At 50.6% G+C, this 18,517-nt stretch overlaps 1 protein-coding gene across 1 annotated transcript; it reads right to left on the bottom strand.

Annotated features, from left to right (window-relative positions):
- Nucleotides 1-540: 540 nt before the first annotated feature.
- Nucleotides 541-9,116, bottom strand: VPS18 (VPS18 core subunit of CORVET and HOPS complexes). The gene is made up of 5 exons (XM_080808444.1): nt 8,723-9,116; nt 7,558-7,699; nt 4,653-4,744; nt 2,621-4,491; nt 541-1,890 (listed from the first exon to the last, which is right to left on the bottom strand). Exons 1-5 carry the CDS (start codon nt 8,811-8,813, stop codon nt 1,165-1,167), a joined length of 2,922 nt encoding a protein of 973 aa, XP_080664570.1. The 5' UTR covers nt 8,814-9,116; the 3' UTR covers nt 541-1,164.
- Between the last annotated feature and the right edge of the window lie 9,401 nt (nt 9,117-18,517).

The raw sequence follows: 18,517 nt of genomic DNA, 5'->3' as shown, positions 1-18,517 counted from the left end.
CTCTCTGATGTCACAGGAAGGCCCCAATGCAGGGCTCTCTAGGGTAGCCACAGCTAAAAAGGTATAATGTGGATTGGGGGGGTTGGTCATGGGAGTTAGATGAGGAGCAAAATCTAACACGCATACAGGCTAGTGGAGGGAGGAAGGATGAGGGCTTAGATTCATGGTTGGGCAGTGCAGTTTCCCAGAACACACTAGGGAGGAACAGACCAAGGAGAAAGTGACAAGAAATCAGTGCCCCCCAGTTGGCCCAGTGCGGAGGAGTCTGTGGGGAGCAGCACCACCTGCTGGCCAAAGGGAAAAATAGTTCTTGGTCTGAGAGGACAGTGGGCCATCATCAGGCCCAGCTGAAGCCTGGAGCCAGAGACGATGGAGTCTCGGGACAAGGAAGTGAGAAAAATCACAACAATGACAAAACTGGTCACACCTCCAGACAAAGGAGTGAGGGCCAAGGCTGGAAAGTGTTCAGGCTTTTGGCAGCCACCCCGTGGCACCGTAGCACCCCTGGAGAAAACCCACACGCCCCTCAGGCCAGCATGGACACAAAGCCATCAACTCGAGAGCCCCCAGTGCAGCGCAGGCTGTTTAATGCGCCCCACCCCCATCACCCCCACCCCCACCCCAGGAGGCCCTTTGCCCCAGGGTACCCTCACCCAGAGCCCCAGAAGGTGTACACCAGCACCTCCTTCCCCACCCTCCGTGCCCAAGACGGGGAGGGGCTGCCTTTTCACTCTGGGACCGATGGGCAGACACAGGAGAGGCTGTCCTCTGAGGAAGAAGGGTCACAGAGGGAAAAAGAAGAATGGTACTCTCACTCTAGAAGGTGAACAGGATGTCTGTGGGCTGTGGAGAGGAAAACAGGGCTGTTAGATGGAGGGCGGATGGCGACAGGGTCAGAATTCTGACTCCTCCAGGCTGAGGCCCTCTCTTGGGAGGCAGGCAGATGGCCGGGTTTAAGAGCAGCTCTCAAGAAGAGCACGGACAGCGGCAGAACGTGCTCACAAATGACACCTCGCAAGCGACAGCTCTGATTCCACTCTCCACAACACCGTCATGGCCCAGTGGTCTCCAGACGACTTAGCGTGTACCATGATGTGGCCTTCCCAAGAAGGGGCAGCTGTGCCCCAGACCACCTGCCCATCCAGCGGGGTGACACCCTCCTTCCTACAGCCAGCTGAGGTGCTCCTCCTCATAGCGCTGGGGGTCAATGAAGGGCCGGTCAATGGAGCGGATCATCAGCTCCCCACAGTACACGCACTCGGCGGCCACCAGTTCATCGAGGTCAGCCTTGAGCTGTTCCCGACTAGGCCCTGCCGTGGCAGCCCCCGCCTCGGCTTCCTTGGTGCGGGTGGAGCCCTTGGCAGGGGCTGGAGCAGCTCCCAACTTCCGCTGCAACTCCTCGAGCCGGGCCTGCTTGTAGGCCGGCAGGCCAGGCCGCACGGCCTGCAGCAAGCAGTCAGCATGGAACATGTGGCCGCAGAGGAAAAGGTAAAAAGGGCGGTTGAGCAGCGGGAAGTCGCAGGTGGCGCACTTGTCCTGGGGCTCCACCGTGCCGTAGCGGCCCCGCAGCTCCTGCAGGTCTCGCCGGATACGCTGGGCGCTGGCTGTGGCCTCTTCCATCTCCCGCTGCAGCTCCTGGATGTGGTGGTTGTAGGCCTTGAGAGAGCTGCAGATGGCCTCCTTGAAGTGGTCGATGGTGACGAAGTCCGGAAAGAAGGGCAGCACGTCCTCGATCTTGAGCAGGGGGCAGCTGGCCAGGCAGGCCATGGCCGTCTGCACGTCCTCCTCCTCCTGCACCACGTGCCGAGCGATCTTCAGCCACAGCTTCTTACGCAGCTCCTCGTCGTCCTCTGGCAAGTCGGCACACTGCTTGGCCAGGTCCACGTCCACCTACAGGGAGATCGCGAGCAGTAGGGGTCGAGGGTAGAGACTGGGACAGACTGGGGGAGACACAGATGCCCAGGGTGAACCTGGGCCCTGGGAGAAGCCCCAAGAGGAACCTGTCTCAGTGATGCGTCTGTCCCCGGCATTGCTTTGTAAAAGCTACTTTCGGTTGAGGGGGGCACTGATGTTGACAAATGTTAAAAATCACCTGGGGAGCATATTCGAAATACAGGTTTTTGGGCCCTGCTCTCAGACTTTGATTCAGTTAAGTCCTGGGTCCAGACCCAGGGATTCACATTTTAAACAGCACTTCCTGTGATCCTCTGCAAGTGGTAACTCGTGATTAAGAAACACAACTCAGCCCTCTCCCCTCCAGCCATGGTGACTGTAACGCAATCACTAGCAGTATGTTTGGCGCCGTTCTGAGCCCCTTTCCTATATGCTACTCTCATCCACCTTAGGAGGGAAGTAACTAGAACATTATGCCATTTGCGGCCCAACGATCTGGGGCAAAGGGAGGGTCAGAAATCAGCCTGAGGTCACACAGCCCAGCAAGCGGCAGAACCAGATTCCAAACCCTGACCTTGGATCCCTGTTTCTAACCTCTGCACCACAGCTCCTCTCCACAGAAGCCAGCACCCTCTAGTCACAGGCCGCCCCACTCTAAACCCTCAACATCTGACACCAGGGCTCTCCAGGACCCCATCGTGGATGGGGTCGAAACTCATCATCTCACCTGCAGGGCCAGGTCCACAGCCTCCTCGTACAGCTCCAGGACCTTGTAGACGTGAACGCAGGCACGGTGGTGGCCGTGCTCTGCACAGAGCCGCAGCGCGTACTTGAGGTCGTAATGCACTCGGTGTGGGCTGGCGCCTGCCTGCTCCAGGTATGCCAGCAGTGAGGTCGGCTGGCTGCGGGCATACAGCGACAGCAGGTAATTGTGAATCGCCTGCTCCGTCTCGCCGAGCACATTGACACAGAACTCCATGTATCGGGTGGCCTGGCTCACCTGCTGGGCCTCGCCACCTTGGCTGTAGTTCACCAGCGCAGGGATGAGCTGCCGGGCATCCAGCCGGCTGCCCATCTCAATCCAAGCGTCCACCAGCTGGCGAGGGATGTGACGGATGAGGATGGGCGAGAACTTGTAGAAGAGCTGGGGGTCACGGTGGCGAGCAAGCACAGCCAAGGCCTCCTCATAGGCCTCGTGCTGGCAGTGGTATGCCACCACGCGCTCATAGTCCTGCATGATTACAGCGAAGTACACCATGTGCTCCGTGTCCCCGTGGCTGGCCAGCAGCTCGTGGATGGAGGCCCGGCTGGCAAAGAGCCACTCTTTGTGGCGGGGGCTGCTGAGGAAGGACCGGAAGCGCTCCCGGGTCTCCCGGTATAAGCTCAGGGCCTCGGGATCACCCTGCAGCGCCCCGAGCCGGCTCAGATAAAGCTCCGTGAGCCAGGTGGTAAGCAGCGTGGCCTGGGTGCGCTCAGCTGGCTTCAGACCGGCCAGTTTTCGCTGCAGGAACTCAGCCAGGGCCTCTTCCTGGCGGGCCTCCAGGAACTTGAGGGCAATCTCCTCAAAGTAGCTCTGGGTCAGGGCGTAGCAGCGGGCGCTCTCCAGGTAACGACGCTGGCGAAAGCAGAACTCGGCCTCGCGGGCCAGGACAGTGTCCAGGCAGTCAGGCCGCTCTCGACAGTACTCTTTGGCCAAGTCGAAGCGGTTCATGTCCAGGTAGGTGCGCCAGACGTCCCGGGCCTCCCGCTGCACGTGGTAGCGGAAGACGGCCCGTTCGGTGTAGGCCCACAGGTGGCCTGTGGAGGAGTCCTTCACCATGTGCCTCAGGGGCCCAAACTTCTCCAGGAAGTGATCCCGCAGCACCACCTGCCCCGTCAGTGTGCACACGGCCTCCACGCGGTCCGCCAGCAGCAGCAGGAAGTGGAACTGGGTCAGGACGATAGCCAGGGGCGGGCTGGCTCCCGGACCGACCCCCTCTGGGTACTCCCAGACTCGCTCCTCGCTCAGCAGGGAATCGGGGCGCCCGCAGTCCAGGGCTCCGTACAACACGCCATCCCCCATCATCCAGGCAAAGGCCCGCGGTGCGGAGCGCAACTTGGGGGTGTAGAAAGCCAACTCACTGTAGCCCAGACTGCTGGGGAACTCACGGAACGGGGGTGGGTGGTCCGCATAGGCAGCAAAGAGCCCAGAGAAGCCCTGAACCTCGGCCCCCTCTGACGCTCGCCCTATAAACTGGAAGAGGCGCTGCCGGGTGGTGGCAATGACAAAGCCACGCCCATCAGGGCCTCGCTCGGCCTCGAGGGCACACACAGGGGCTGGACCCCCTTCTTCGTTGAGTACGTACAACGGGCGGAAGTAGAGGTCTGGCGCAGGGCCGAAAAGCCCACCCTCGCTGGCTGAGAGCTCCGCTTCAAAGATCTGGCCTTGGGCGGTGCCGACCAGGATGGGACCCGTGCTGCTCTCGGTGCCCAGTGCCTTGTTCCAGCCCACACTCTCCACCAGCTGCCCCTTCCAGCGTGCCAGTGGTCGTACCTTCTGCCCATTACGGTTCACATAGAGGACCTCAGTGCTGCTCAGAGCAATTAGCAGGTGAGAGCCTGGAAAGGGGGAGAGCATGGCACCCTACAGAAGGCAGCCATTCCCACTGGCAGCCTCCTCCCTGCCCCCACCATTCTCTGATTCCACGCTCCAGGGCGGTGACTTGCACTCCTCTCAACAACCCGTCCAACCTCAGACAACCCCTCCACCCCCCACTCACCAGTGTGGTCCAGAAACATCTTGTGAACCTTGGCATCATCCTTGCGCCCCAGCTCCACATGGTTGGGTTCATTGGCCTTTCCCAGGTCAATGCTGTCAAGATAAGAGTCACAGAATCACTCCAGAGAAGGCAGACCCTTTTTTGGAAGGGAGATCGCGAGCAGTAGACCTCTTTATAATCTGATGAAAGCCACAGGCTCTCTGCCCTGAAATCTGTATACACACATAAAATTCGGCATATGATCCCAAGGGAACTCTGACATACATACAGGGCCTCCTTAAGAACCCTCTGCTCTGAGAATTCCCCCACCTCATTTTGAGAAGTCACTGAACAAAGTCTTTTCCTCTGCTCAGTAGCGGTGCAATGCTTCTGGGAAGACTGGCAGGGGTATCCCAGACTGCTGGGGTAAAAACGAACAAACAGTAGCTAATGGTTACTGAGCACTTTCTGTATACCTAGCACCGTGCCACAAGCTTCACCTACTAGAGCTCAATGAGTCTTCAGGATAACCTTGAGGAAAGCTCCTGTTTATATTTCCCTTATTAAATTCTTTTCGAATTATACCCTCATTCTAACCAAAGAATCAAAGTAAAGATGTATAGTTAATGATTTTCTTCTCAAACCTGTCATTCTCCAGACAAAACTGATTTTAATGTCTTTCTCCATGCTTACAACAGAGTTGTTTTGTCACTATTTTTATGTTTTGACAAAAATCTTTTCATGTCATGTATACGTGTGTATATGCATATTAATAGCTTGCTTTTCTCACTTAATGATATTTCCTGAACGTTCCACCGTGTCAACTGATACAGCTCTCACAGTTTCAAGAACTGCCTAATTTGTCTCTTTATGGCGCAACCATAATTTTATTATCATTTTCCTGTTGATGGGCATTCAGTGTGTGTCCAGTTTTTCCTACCACAAATAATGCTTCCAGATTACTCTTCCAAAAGATGGTGACAATTTGTGCTCTCACCAGCAGTGTGTCAACGTCCATTCCTGTGTCTCTTCACCAGCCCCATAGGTTACTGTTTCTAATTTTTGTCAATCTGATAGGTTAAAAGCATGGTACCTTGTTGTTATTTCCCAAAGGTTGAAAATATATTTAGATGTTTACTAGAAATGTAGACTTCCTCTTCTGTAAACTACTGGTTTATACTCTTTGCCCTCCCCTTTCTACTGAAGTGTATTTTTCTTACTAGTTTTTAAGGACTTTTTAAGGAATAGGATTAAAAAAATCTACAGCCTTACATGGAAAAACATCATTTTCCCACCATTTTTTATCGTGACCTGATTCAAATGCTTTTTTTAAAGTTAATTATTATTTTATTCATTTATTTTGAGAGACAAGAGAGTGTATGATCAGCAGGAGGGAAGGACAGAGGGAGAGGAGAAAGATAATCTTTTTTTTTTTTTCTTTTTTTTTGGAAAGAGAGAGAGAGAGAGAGCACAAGCAGGGGGAGCAGCAGAGGGTAAGGGAGTGGTACACTGCCTGCTGAGCAGGGAGCCCAATGCAGGGCTCAATCCCAGGATCCTGGGATCATGACCCGAGCGGAAAGCAGACACTTTGAGCCACCAAAACACCCCAGGAGTGAGAGAATCTTAGGCAGGTTCCATTCCCAGTCCAATGCACGACTTGATCTCACAACCCTGAGATCATGACCTGAGCTGAAATCAAGAAAGATACCTAACTGACTGAGTCACTCAAGCACCCTGTATTATTATTATTTTTTTAAAGTAAACTCTACACCCAATATAGGGCTCGAACTCAGGACCCCAGAATCAAGAGTTCCATGTTCTTCCTACTGAGCCAGCCAGGTGCCTCTCAAAAGTTTTTTTTTTTTTTCTCCATAACAGCAATTGCTGTGTAGTCAAATATATCTATCTTCTTCCTAGAGGATTTTCTAGCTTGAGTAAGAAGATCTCCCTTCAGCCCAAGAACAAAGACATTTATTAGGTATTATTTTATTTTTTTATCTTAATTAACTTATTTTTTTAAAGAGGGAGGGAGGAGAGGCAGCGGAGGGAAAGAGAAGCTGAAGCAGGCTCCATGCCCAGCACAGAGCCTGACATGGGGCTCAATTTTACAACCCCAACATCATGACCTGAGCCCAAATCAAGAGTCAGACACTTTACTCACTAAGCCACTCAGGCACCCCCATTAAATATTCTTTTGATATCGTTTATTTTTGTATTTTTAAAGATTTTATTTATTTATTTGGGGGGAGAGTGACGGGGGAAGGAGCAGAAAGGGAGAAGCAGGCTTCCCGCTGAGCAGGGAGCCTGACACGGGGCCTAATCCTAGGACCCTGAGGTCATGACCCGAGCCGAAGGCACACGTTTAACCAATTGAGCCACCCAGGTTCCCCAATATCCGATTTACTTTTAATATTTATATACTTATTCCACTTCGAATTTATTTTTGTGATATAGAGGCTTAGGTCTGTTTTATCTCAGATAATTATTCTGGATAAACAACTCTGCTGATATTTTTGTTATATGTTATTTCCACTTATGTTTGTATGTATGTATGTATTTCCAGTTTTATTGATATATTATTTCCATTTACAGTGGATTTATTTTAGGACTCTAGACAGTTCCCCTGATCAATATGACCAGTGTGTGGGCTGGTACTATCTCTAACAGATGAAGGGACACATTCAGAGGGACTGGGTGACTTGCTCAATATTCCCTAGCTGGTAAGTGGGAGAGCTGGGATCTGATCCGGGTCTGCCTGATTTTAACTACTACACTGCATTAGTTCTCTTTGGGAATGGATATTCTTGGAAAATTCCAAATCTACTGTTTCACCTATCCAGAGTGAAAGAAAGGCCCTAGTCACTAATTAGGCCCCAGATACCACTAATCCAGTCCCTACTCCTAAACCTTTTGGGCCCTCACTCACCGGAGTAGTGTATCCTTGCCCAGGCTCATGCAGAGCTGATTGCAGGAGACAACAAGACTGGTAATTCGCTCAGAAGGGGTAAAGTCAATGCGCTGCTTCGTGAAAATGGGCACTTCCTTCTCTAGCTGGGCATTCACATACCCTACAGGGAAGGAGGGAATTAAACGTTAGGTATGGAAAATGTGGAGGAGGAAGGACAAGGAGAGGCAACAAAAAATGTTTCCTCTTCACCTTCCCAACATACCCCTACCCCAAGCCTTTGGTTAAAAGCTTAATATCAATGTATCAGGTAGTTTGCTAATCACCTCTACATTAGGGTCCTGGGCTCTTTTCACGCCTCTGACAGCCATAAAGGGTGGATTCTTTGAACCCATGGATTGCTGCTGCACTGCCATGTACCCACTACCAATGGTAATGTGGGGAAAGGGTTGGATATTCTCCCTTATCAGTCCTGGGCCCAGCAATCCCAGCTCAACTACAGTATTCTAGATCACCCCCTCTCCTCCCCCCTGCCCATGCAGTAATGCTCTGAGTTTCCAGAAGAATGTAGGCAGAGCGAGCCCCGGGGAACAGTGCCAATCAAACTGAAGCTTCTTTCTCTCTCACCTTTGCTCTGATGTCTTTACCATTGCACAAAATAGCCCAGCACTTCAGAACCCTCTGCCAACCCTGTTCACTTTCTAAAAAATTTCCCCTCAACACCAGGCTGCACCCAGATCTAGTAAAGGCCTAAAATAACCGCATTTCCCCCTGTCCAGTGACAAAGATCCCTCTAGGACCAGTCTTCCTTCCCCTACAACACTCCCCTTCAACCATTTTCTTGGACCACTCTCTTCTTCCCGCCTCCAGAAGGGGCCTGGTAGGAAAAGCATAGGCTCTGGCTGAAGCCTTGGAGCTTATTCTCAGTTCTCTCAACTGTGGCCCTGTAGACAAGCCACTTCCTTATCTGGGTCCGTTTCCTTTTAGGACCCTAGTGGCAGGGCCTAGATCACGAGGCTGCTCTTTCAAACTTCGACCATCCTCCAGCTGGGGGCCAAGAGAGCCTGCGGAGATTCAGGGGCCTAGATCTGGACTGCACCTCTAGGCGGTGAACCGGACCTCCTGGAGCTACTTCCCCGATCCTCCCCAGCAGGTGCCAGGTGAGCGGCGCCCTCCCCTCCCTTACCGGAGTGGGGGATGCCCACGCTGGGGCAGCCAGGCTGCAAGACGGCTGAGCGGGACAGGGAGTCCTCGTATTCATCCAAGATGGACGCCATGGTGCCCGGCCTCTGGGCCCTCCCTCCCGGGCCCAGGGATTACAACAGGGTTCCCCCCAGGGATCCCCGTCGCCCTGGACTGGAAACTGCGTCTCCTCAGCCTCGACAAGAATCTGGTGACAGATTTTAGCAATCCGCCGCCCACTGCTCCTCTTTAAAATCCTGAGGATTTTCTCGCTCTCGCCTTATAAAGCGAGAAGACTGGGGAGCCCTCCCCCTTGAATCTGGCGCAGTCCTGCACTCTGCTCCCGCACCCCAAAAGATCGCTGGCTCCCCTTAGCCGATTCGAGAAGATCCCAACCTCGCCCCGGCAGCTCAGCTGACTCCCGCCCCCGGGACGCGGGCCTATAACGTAACTTCCGGGTTCTCGGAGGCCCGCGTTTACTCGCGCAGGAACATAACCCGGCCGGCCACTCGGGGGCGCGGCAAGGGCCACGGAGGAGGAGGCGGGGCGGAGGCGGGGCGAAGGCAGGGGGCGGGCCAGGGCCTGGGCCGGGCGGTTCTTGAGGGAGGGAGCCGGAAGTTCTCCGGGAGTTCTCGGCTGGAGGCGGAGCGCTGGACTTCTTCCGAATACAGGCCCTTCCTTCCAGGGTGCAGTTCCGAGCTTTGACGCCAGGGGGCAGTCCTGGCTCTTTTAGGTCCTTCCCCACCGTGCCGCGGAGTTCAGCCCCAGCCTCGAAGCCAGTCCCCGACTCCTTTCGTGCCCAGGCTTCCCTCCCTTAGACGACCGCTCAGCCTCCGTGTCCAGTTCCCGCTCCAACCTCTCCAAACAGGCCGCTGCCCTAGGTCCTCAGGAGAACCTCTCGTTCCTCGGTCTAGTCGCTGTCTTGATCCTATCTTCACAAGGCCAAGGCAAGCAGTTCTGGCCTCTCTTCTCCCACATTTAGGGGCCCATCAGCTCTCAGGAAGTGACAGAGCTGGTGACCTGGCCAACGGAAGCCAAGAGCTACCTAACCTGCCTCGAACCGGCTGTGTAATGGCTCCTCGGTGTGGGGAGAGACAGAATGGGCGGCAGAAAAGACCGAGCACAGCTAAGGGCTGCAGGACTGCTTCCATTCACTCGTTCAAAAAAGCGTCCTTAATCTTTGCCTGCCTAGCCTTAGGCTGGGTGCTGGAATCACAGAGATAAGTACAATATCATCCTTGAAGGTCATAAACCAGCAGGGACAATGGACCAGTAAACAGATCATTAATGCTAGAAAAGCGGTGGATGGATTTGTTCAGAACCTCACTCGTTCCAAAGTGAGCACACACTCTGCCAGGCACTATTCCAGGCTCTGGAGGCGGCAGGTCAGAGAACAAAACGGACGAAAGTCTCAGCCCTTGTGAGGCTAACCCAGGGACATGTCCATAGCGCTGTGGGAGCACAGAGGGGCAAATACCTGCAGAGCCTGGCAGGAACGAAGGACAAGTGACCTACCTTGAAGGCCCGTGGGGAGTCCAAAGCTCACGAAGTGCGACTCCATTTTGGTTTCCCTCTTGCACCCTCCTAGGCCACCCAGACGGAGCCTGTTCTCTTCGGGGACCTGCAGACTCTACCTTGTTTAAATAGGGCTATGGGCCACGGTCACTGCCATCCTGGCTTTAACAGGTAGCCTGGGCATAACAACTAAAAGCGCCTCCTTTACTCTCAGAAGCGTCCAGGTTTGTGCCACATATCGTGTGGTCCCGCTACTCTTGCCGAACTAACCTGCCAGGCACAGAGGACTGAACCCTCACCAGCCTACACCGAGGGCTTTCTGGACCTGGACTGGCCCTGGCCTGGGACGGGGACACAAGTTAGGCCGAACACAATAACTTTCTGTGGCTCCCGGGTCCCACTTCTCCCGTCCAGAACCTGCAGAAGCAAAGCCGCTCTCCCAACCAAGGGTGCGGTTTGGCAGGCTAGATCCCAGAAGGGAAGTTGCCAGGGGTGAGCCGCAGACAAGAGGTTTCCACCCTGGGAAAAGTGATCCCAGCTAGGGAGCTGCCCCTCTCAGAGCGGGAGGCTCCACCCCAGATCCCCTGCTGGGTGCATCAGGGAAATACAAATAGGCCCAGGCTAAGGTCAGATAATAATAAAAGGTACATTTACTGAGTATCAACAATGTGCCAAGCACCACACCAAGTTTATAATAGTCATTGTTATTTCATTTTACCCTTACCCTAATGCTCTGGAGCAGATACTGCTCTTTTCCCCGTACCAGGAAATTGGAAACTGACATTCCGAAGGGAGAAGCAGTTTGTCCCCAGGGTCCCATGGCCAGGAAATGGGGAAACCAGGAGGCAGCATTCAAAATACAAGCAGATGCCAAGAGTTAACCACCACACCCCATTTCTCAATGCAAGACGAAGAGAAGAGGGTACAGCTGATTCCACAGGTCTGGACCATGCAGAGAAGTGCCCCCCTTGTGGGGAGCCAGACAGCATAGGAGGGGTGTCTCAGGGACACAGAGTCCTTCCAGCTACCTCCTACCTGTCCCCAAAACCTCAGTCCTGGGTTTCGCTGCTCTCTGGGATGTAGAGGGTGGGGCCTACCTGGGCCTTGCTTACCACTGACTTCATACACACTCCCTGCTGAGCTGATTACTGCAGGATTCCTCCGCATACTCATTCTCCCATCCGTATGTTGGACTTTGCAGTAGGAACAAGACTAGCATTCTCATCCCTGCCCAATCACTCTCTAGTTGGACACTGTGCACATGTGATGCTGTCAACTTCGATTTCCTCATCTACAGAAATACTGTAGATACAGTAATACATAGTAGGTTTTTGTGGAAAAGTAAATGAGGTGATCTAGGTGAAGGCTCATTGCTATAGCATAATGTCCAACACAGAGCATAAGCACAGGAAACTCAAAATGTGGCTTTAATCTGACTGTCACTCCCAAGTCCACCTCCTCCATGGAGCCTCCACCCACAACTTCCCCATCAGAGCTGCTACAGCTTTTCTTATCCCGGCCATTTGCTGACCCTTAATTAAGAAGCATGGACATTTTTCGTTGATATAACAGAGGCGGATTGTGGAGAACATCCCAGACAAACCTGAGCACAGGAATACTGAAGTGTCTCAGGGAACTCAGAGCTGGGGATACAGATCTACCAGCTCCTACCTCTCACAGTCAGTGTGGTTATTGCCACAAGATAGGCAAGGGCTGATTGCTGGACCGGGGAGAAAGAGGAATAGTGTTCACCAAGGAGGTGAACTTGACCTAAGACTTGAAGTGCATGCATGATTTCCAAGGCCCCCCCCCCCAAAAAAAAAGAGAGAGAAGGCATTAGGCAGGCGTCAAGAAAACCAAGAGAATAGCCTGTAAGCAGTGCCAGTTAAGGGGCTGGGGAGCTGGAGCATCAGGGAGGAAGGCAGTGTAGGAAATGGGACCAGTTGTGGCCAGATTATGAAATCAATTCGATGGGCCATCAGAAGACTTTGGCTGGGGGTGAGATCATCTGATGTGGGTTCTAGAAAAAATGGGTGGTGGCTTGGGTGGAGTCCACATCAGAGAGTAGGAGACCTGAGGCAGAAGCAGAGAAGTGGTAAAGGGCCCAGCCTGGAGAGTAGACTGGGAAAACTCTAGGGAGACATTTCCAAGGAAGAGCCCACTGGACTTATTGACAGGTTAGATATGGGGACGAAGGAAGGGTTCAGGACGACTCCTGAGGAGACGTGGCAGATGGGGCAGTGTCACCACTGTTCAGGAGAAGGAAGAGCTGGATGGGGGTGGGGCAGAGGTCACATGATTGAGCACACTCTAGCGGTGGCTCCTGAGGCTCCTGCCGGGCATTTACTCTGAGAGATCCAGCATCATGGGGCAGTCATAACTTACTAATAAAAGTTTATTAAACAATTGCATGAATGACCTTTCTCATGCTTCAGTTTCTGCATTTGTAAAATGAGAAAAATATGCCTGTAGCGTTGTGAATATTAGAGGATATTATGCAAATCACTCAGCACAATGCCTATACCTAGAAGATGCTCAGTACAGGTTAAATAGGGGCGCCTGGGTGGCTCAGTCGGTTAAGCTTCTGCCTTCAGTTCAGGTCATGATCCTGGGGTCCTGGGATCAAGTGCCGTGTTGGGCTCCCTGCCCAGCAGGGAGCCTGCTTCTCCCTCTCCTCCCTGCTCTCATACTATTTGTCTCTCTCTCTCTCTCTCAAATAAATAAAATCTTAAAAAAAAAAAAAAACAGTTAACTATTAGCAGTAATTGTCAACTGGATGAAGATCCAGACCAAAAGGAGTGATTTAATTGACTTATGTAATTTGTTGTTTTCTTTTTAAGTTTATTTCTTTATTTAGTGATTTCTACACCCAACATGGGGCTTGAACTCATAACCCTGAGATCAAGTGTCACATGCTCTCCTAACTGAGCCAGCCAGGCACTCTAAATTAGATGTTTTTTTTTTTTTTTATTATGCATTCTTTCTAAGAAGTTTTAGATTTATGGAAAAAGTGAGAAGATAGTGGAGGGTTTCCATGTACCTCACATCCAGTTTCTCTTACTACGAACATCTTACATTCATATGGCACATTTGTTAAAATTAGCAAATCAATATTGATACCTTATTGTTAACTAAAGTCCATGCTTTATTCAGATTTCCTCAGGTTCTACCTACGTCCTCTGGCTGCTCCAGGATTCAATCCAGGATATCACCTTATATTTAGCTGTCATGTCTCCTTGGACTCCTCTTGACTCTGGCAGTTTTTCAGACTTTCTCTGTTTTTGATGACCTTAACAATTTTGAGGAGTATTGAGCAAATATTTTGCAGGATGCTCTCTATTGGAATTTGTCTGGTATCTCTTTTTCATAATTAGATTGGGGTTATGGGTTTGGGGGAGGTGAAGTACCATTATCATCACATCATATCAAGGCTATGTACCATCAACATGACTCATCACTGTTGATGTTGACCTTGGTAGCACTTGTCAGATTCTCCACTGTAAGGTTACTCTTCCTCCCAACCTTTTTTTCCTTTTAAAGATTTTGTTTATTTATTTGAGAGAGTGAACCAATGAGAGAGAGCATGGGGGCGGGGGGGGGGGCTGGCGGCAAAGGGAGAGGGAGAAGCAGATTCCCCCAATGAGCAGGGAGCCCCATGCCCCCAAGCGGAGCTGGATCACAATCATGAGACTCCAGGGATCATGACCTGAGCTGAAGGCAGCCGCTTAAGTAACTGAGCCACCCAGGCGTCCCCTCCTCCCCACCTTTCAATACTTCTTCTTTTGGAAGGAAGTCTCTACACACAGCCCACAGTTAAGAGTGGGGATTTACCCTTCTTTGAGGGTGATGTCTAAATCATTTGGAATTCTGCATGGGAGATTTAGGAATTTGTGGGGTTTTCCTGTTGTTTTGTTTTTGTTTTTTTGAGAACTTACTTATTTATTTGACAGAGACATAGAGAGAGGGAACACAAGCAGGGGGAGCAGAGAGAGAGAGAAGCAGGCTTCCTGCTGAGCTGGGAGCCTGATGCAGGGCTTGATCCTAGGACCCTGGGATCATGACCTGAGCCAAAGGCAGACGCTCAAGGACTGAGCCACCCAGGCGCCCTAGGAATTTGTTTTTAAATTTCATTTTTATTTTAATCATTGTAACATATGTATAAATTTTAAAACAGGGCCATAAGACTTATTAAGGAAACCCATCAGTCCTTTTCCTCACCTCCACTTAAACTCCTTCTGACCAGTCTGTACTCATCTCTCAGTGCTCCAGACATCCTGATCTAAGGTTGTTCCCAGAAGGTACCACACCTCTGCAGATATTTGAGTATTTGGTCTTAGGGGTCTGATCCCTCTGGAAATACTTTGCTGATATTCCTCCCCTTGCCAGGATCAGGACCCTCCTAGGGGCTCCACCAGCTCCTGGACTGATCACCATGTTATGATCAGCCTGCAGTACAATTGTCTGGTAGTCAGTCTCTCTCTCTCTCTCTCCCCCTCTCCCTCTTTCTACTTTTCTACCCCTTCACCCCCCTACCCCTTCCCTTTCTACTCCCTACCCTCCCTCTCTCTCTCCTTCCTCCTGTCCCTCCTCTTCCCCTGCCTTTCCCTCCCTCTCCCTGAGGTGACTCTGTATAAGCCCCCTGAGGGCAGGGACAGGTATGCGGGCACACCCTCTCCTAGGAGAGGGCTTGGCACATTGTTAAACTATACTGATGGGAAAAAAAGCCCTAAGTAATGAAGAACACCTCTTCTCAACCCTTTCCAAGAGATTATAAATCTCTTATTTTCCTATTTGGTATTTTCCTGATGTTCCTAAACCTATCTGAACGGCCCCAGTTTTCAGAAAGCCTTCTCCCCTACTTGTTACTGTCATCCCTTATTTCACTGAGTGCCTGTCAAAACCTCACCCAAGTCATGTGTGGATCCAACCTACCTTCTTTCTTTCTTCCTGCCACCTTTTAGGATTATTGCTCCAGTGGACCCAGAGAAGACACTGCAGGTGAGGGAATAGAGACACTTTTTTCACTTGACTATGTGGGAAATGAAAGCATCCTTCAAACCATGCCTGGGTGGCTCAGCCTGTGCCTGCCTTTGGTAGAGGTCATAATCCTAGGGTCCTGGGATCAAGTCCCACATCAGGCTCCTTGCTCAGTGGGGAGCCTGCTTCTCCCTCTGCCTGCGGCTCCCCCTGCTTGTTCTCTCTCTCAAATAAGTAAAATCTTAAAAAAAAAAAAAAACTTATAAAAGACTCTCCCTCTGCCCTTCCTCCCAAAATAAACAAATAAATCTTTAAAAATGAAAAGAAAGCATCCTCAGGTCATTGGTTCTCAAACTGGGGTTCACATGTCCTTAGGGGGATGAAAAGCTTTCCCCAAGAGGCCCAGGGCACCAAGAAAACCAGTGTCCTCAGCTTCCCGCATCTGTTTCCTGAAAGTGACAAGCAGAAGGTACCTGGGAGGAAGAGGCAGGATCTCTTCCACCTCCCCTGCTCCTACTTTTCAAGGAAAAACACACCACTCACCTACTGGGATGGTAAAACCAAGCCCCCTCCACACTATGGTGGTTCCTTCAGGGCATAAAAATATGCAGGGAGCCCAGCAAAGAGACCTCTGGAATTATTGTTGGTATTCCTACAAAAACAGGTAACAACTGGGTGGCTCAGTGGGTTAAGCCGCTGCCTTCGGCTCAGGTCATGATCTCAGGGTCCTGGGATCGAGTCCCGCATCGGCCTCTTCTGCTCAGCGGGGAGCCTGCTTCTCTCTCTCTCTCTCTCTCTCTCTCTCTCTCGGTCTGCCTCTCTGCCTACTTGTGATCTCTGTCAAATAAATAAAAAAAATCTTTAAAAAAAAAACCAAACAGGTAACAAATCCTTTGTGCATCAAATGATTTCTGCTTTTTTTTTTTTTTAAGATTTTATTTATTTATTTGAGTGAGAGAGAGTGAGCAAGTGAGAGAGAGAAAGAGCAGGAAGAGGTGAGGGAGAAGCAGATCCTGGCTGAGCAGAGAGCCCGATATGGGGCTCGATTCCAGGACCCTGGGATCATGACCTGAGCTGAAGACAGGCACTTAACAACTGAGCCAGCCAGGTGCCCCAGCACCTGGGCCTGCCCCAGCACCTGCCCCAGCACCTGAACCAGCAGTTCTGGGCCTGGGTACTTACCCAAGAGAAAGAAAACATCTGGCCAGACAAAGATTTACACACAAGTATTTATAGCAGCTTTATTCATAAACTGGACACAGCTCAGTGTCTACTGACAAAAGAATAAACAAATAGTGGTACATCTGTACAATAGAATACTATTCAGCAATAAAAAAGAACAAATTACCCTGACACGCAACGAATCTCGAAAACAGGTTGAGCAAAGGAAGCCAGACGTAAAAGAGTACACAGAGTATGCTTCTATTTATTTGAAATTCTATTTCTTTTCTTGACAGAGAGAGACACAGCGAGAGAGGGAACACAAGCAGGGGGAGTGGGAGAGGGAGAAGCAGGCTTCCCACCACCAAGCAGGGATATTTACTTGAAATTCTAAAACAGGCAAAACTTAAGCTTTAGCAACAGAAAAGCTGATCAGTGTTTGCCCAGGACTTACTCTAGTGGGTGGAGGATTGACTAGAAAGGAATAAGAAGGAACTTTTTAGGGGAGATGGAGATATTTCATATCTTGATTGTGCTGGTAGTGATGATGCTAGAGGAGGACACATTGGTCAAAACTCATGGAACCATTTACTTAAAAAGGGTGCATCTTTTAAAAAAAAACATTTTATTTATTTGAGAGAGAGTAACCAAGAAAGAGCACAAACTGCAGGGAGAGGCAGAGGGAAAGGGAGAAAGGGAGCCCGATGCGGGGCTCTATCCCAGGACCCTGGGATCATGACCTGAGCAGGAGGCAGATGCTCAACTGACTGAGCCGCCCAGGTGCCCCACAATGTATACATCTCCTCCATAATATCTAAATGAAGTTGATCACAATACAAAATTTTAAGAAGATCTCTGCCCAAATGTTAGAGTGTAATCAGTACTTATATGGCAAAAGATAACAAAACAATAGATAACTTGCTTTGTAGCCCATAATCCTTAAGGGGAGGCCTGAGAAGAGGGTGGTGTTGGAGCGCAGACCTGGGGTCCACAGTCCTGGCTCTCTCTTAGCCTTGAGGCCTTGGGCAAGTCACTTCCCCTCTAAGAAGACTCTGTTTCCTCATCTGTAAAATTAAGGTAATAACAATGCCAGGATAGTAGGGTGGCAACTTCAATAAAAGCTCAGTTCTTGGGGTGCCTGGGTGGCTCAGTGGGTTAAAGCCTCTGCCTTCGGCTCAGGTCATGATCCCGGAGTCCTGGGATCGAGCCCCACATCGGACTCTCTGCTCAGCGGGGAGCCTGCTTCCCTCTCTCTCTCTGCCTGCCTCTGGCTACTTGTGATCTCTGTCTGTCAAATGAATAAATAAAATCTTAAAAAAAAAAAAGCTCAGTTCCTTTCGTGTTCCCTCTCTGGGTCACAGGAAACAAAATTCTGAACCTTACCTTCCCTGACAAATCTATATTGTTTATTTTCAGGCAGGCCCATGACCATCCAAAAAAATTGCCCCGACCCAGAGAGAAGATAATTATTATAGAGCCCCCTTGCAGAGCTCTCTCTATGGGCACTATGCTAAGCATTCTCCATAATTCATTTAATTCCCACAACATTCTGTGAGATAGGTACTATTCTAACCCCATTTTATAGACAAGGAGACTGAGAAGACAACAGCTAGTAAATAAGACAATCTGGTTACTAATCCAGGTGCTAGGGACGAAAGCCCATGCTCTTGACCATCAAGCAAATTTGTCTCTTGTCAATGAAATTGTATTTGAGATAAAAGAGGCGAAAGGAATTTGATTTGGAAATAATTGTTTTATATGAATTTAAATGTGAACAAAACCCAGTACCTTTCACAAAATAGCAAATGCGGATTTCACATTGGTCTGGAAAATCCTGCTCTGTTTCTAGTTCAGTTGCTGTGGTCTTTCTGAAGAGCACACGGGAACTGCTAACAGGAGTGAAAAAGAGATCTAGTTGGGGTGGCCAGCCCTCCTATTTTATTTTATTTTATTTTTATTTTTTTAGAGAGAGAGAGTGCATGTGAGCAGGGGGAGAGGCAGAGGGAGAGAGAGAATCTCAAGCAGGCTCCATGCTCAGGGTGGAGCCTGATGCGGAGCTTGATCTTAAGATCTTGAGATCATGACCCTGAGATCATGATCTGAGCTGAAACAGAGATTGAGATGCTTAGCTGACTGAGCCACCCAG

This window comes from Martes martes (assembly GCF_963455335.1).
Source record: "Martes martes genome assembly, chromosome: 7".
NCBI lineage: Eukaryota > Metazoa > Chordata > Mammalia > Carnivora > Mustelidae > Martes > Martes martes.
This window is presented reverse-complemented; position numbering and strand designations above follow the sequence as displayed.

Excerpts from the sequence above, each read along its gene's own strand:
- VPS18 (XM_080808444.1), bottom strand. The coding sequence starts at position 8,813 with ATGGCGTCCATCTTGGATGAATACGAGGACTCCCTGTCCCGCTCAGCC. Across the intron at positions 4,492-4,652 it reads GATGTTTCTGGACCACACTG|GCTCTCACCTGCTAATTGCT; the intron begins GTGAGTGGGGGG and ends CCCCCTTTCCAG. Across the intron at positions 1,891-2,620 it reads CTGTGGACCTGGCCCTGCAG|GTGGACGTGGACCTGGCCAA; the intron begins GTGAGATGATGA and ends ATCTCCCTGTAG.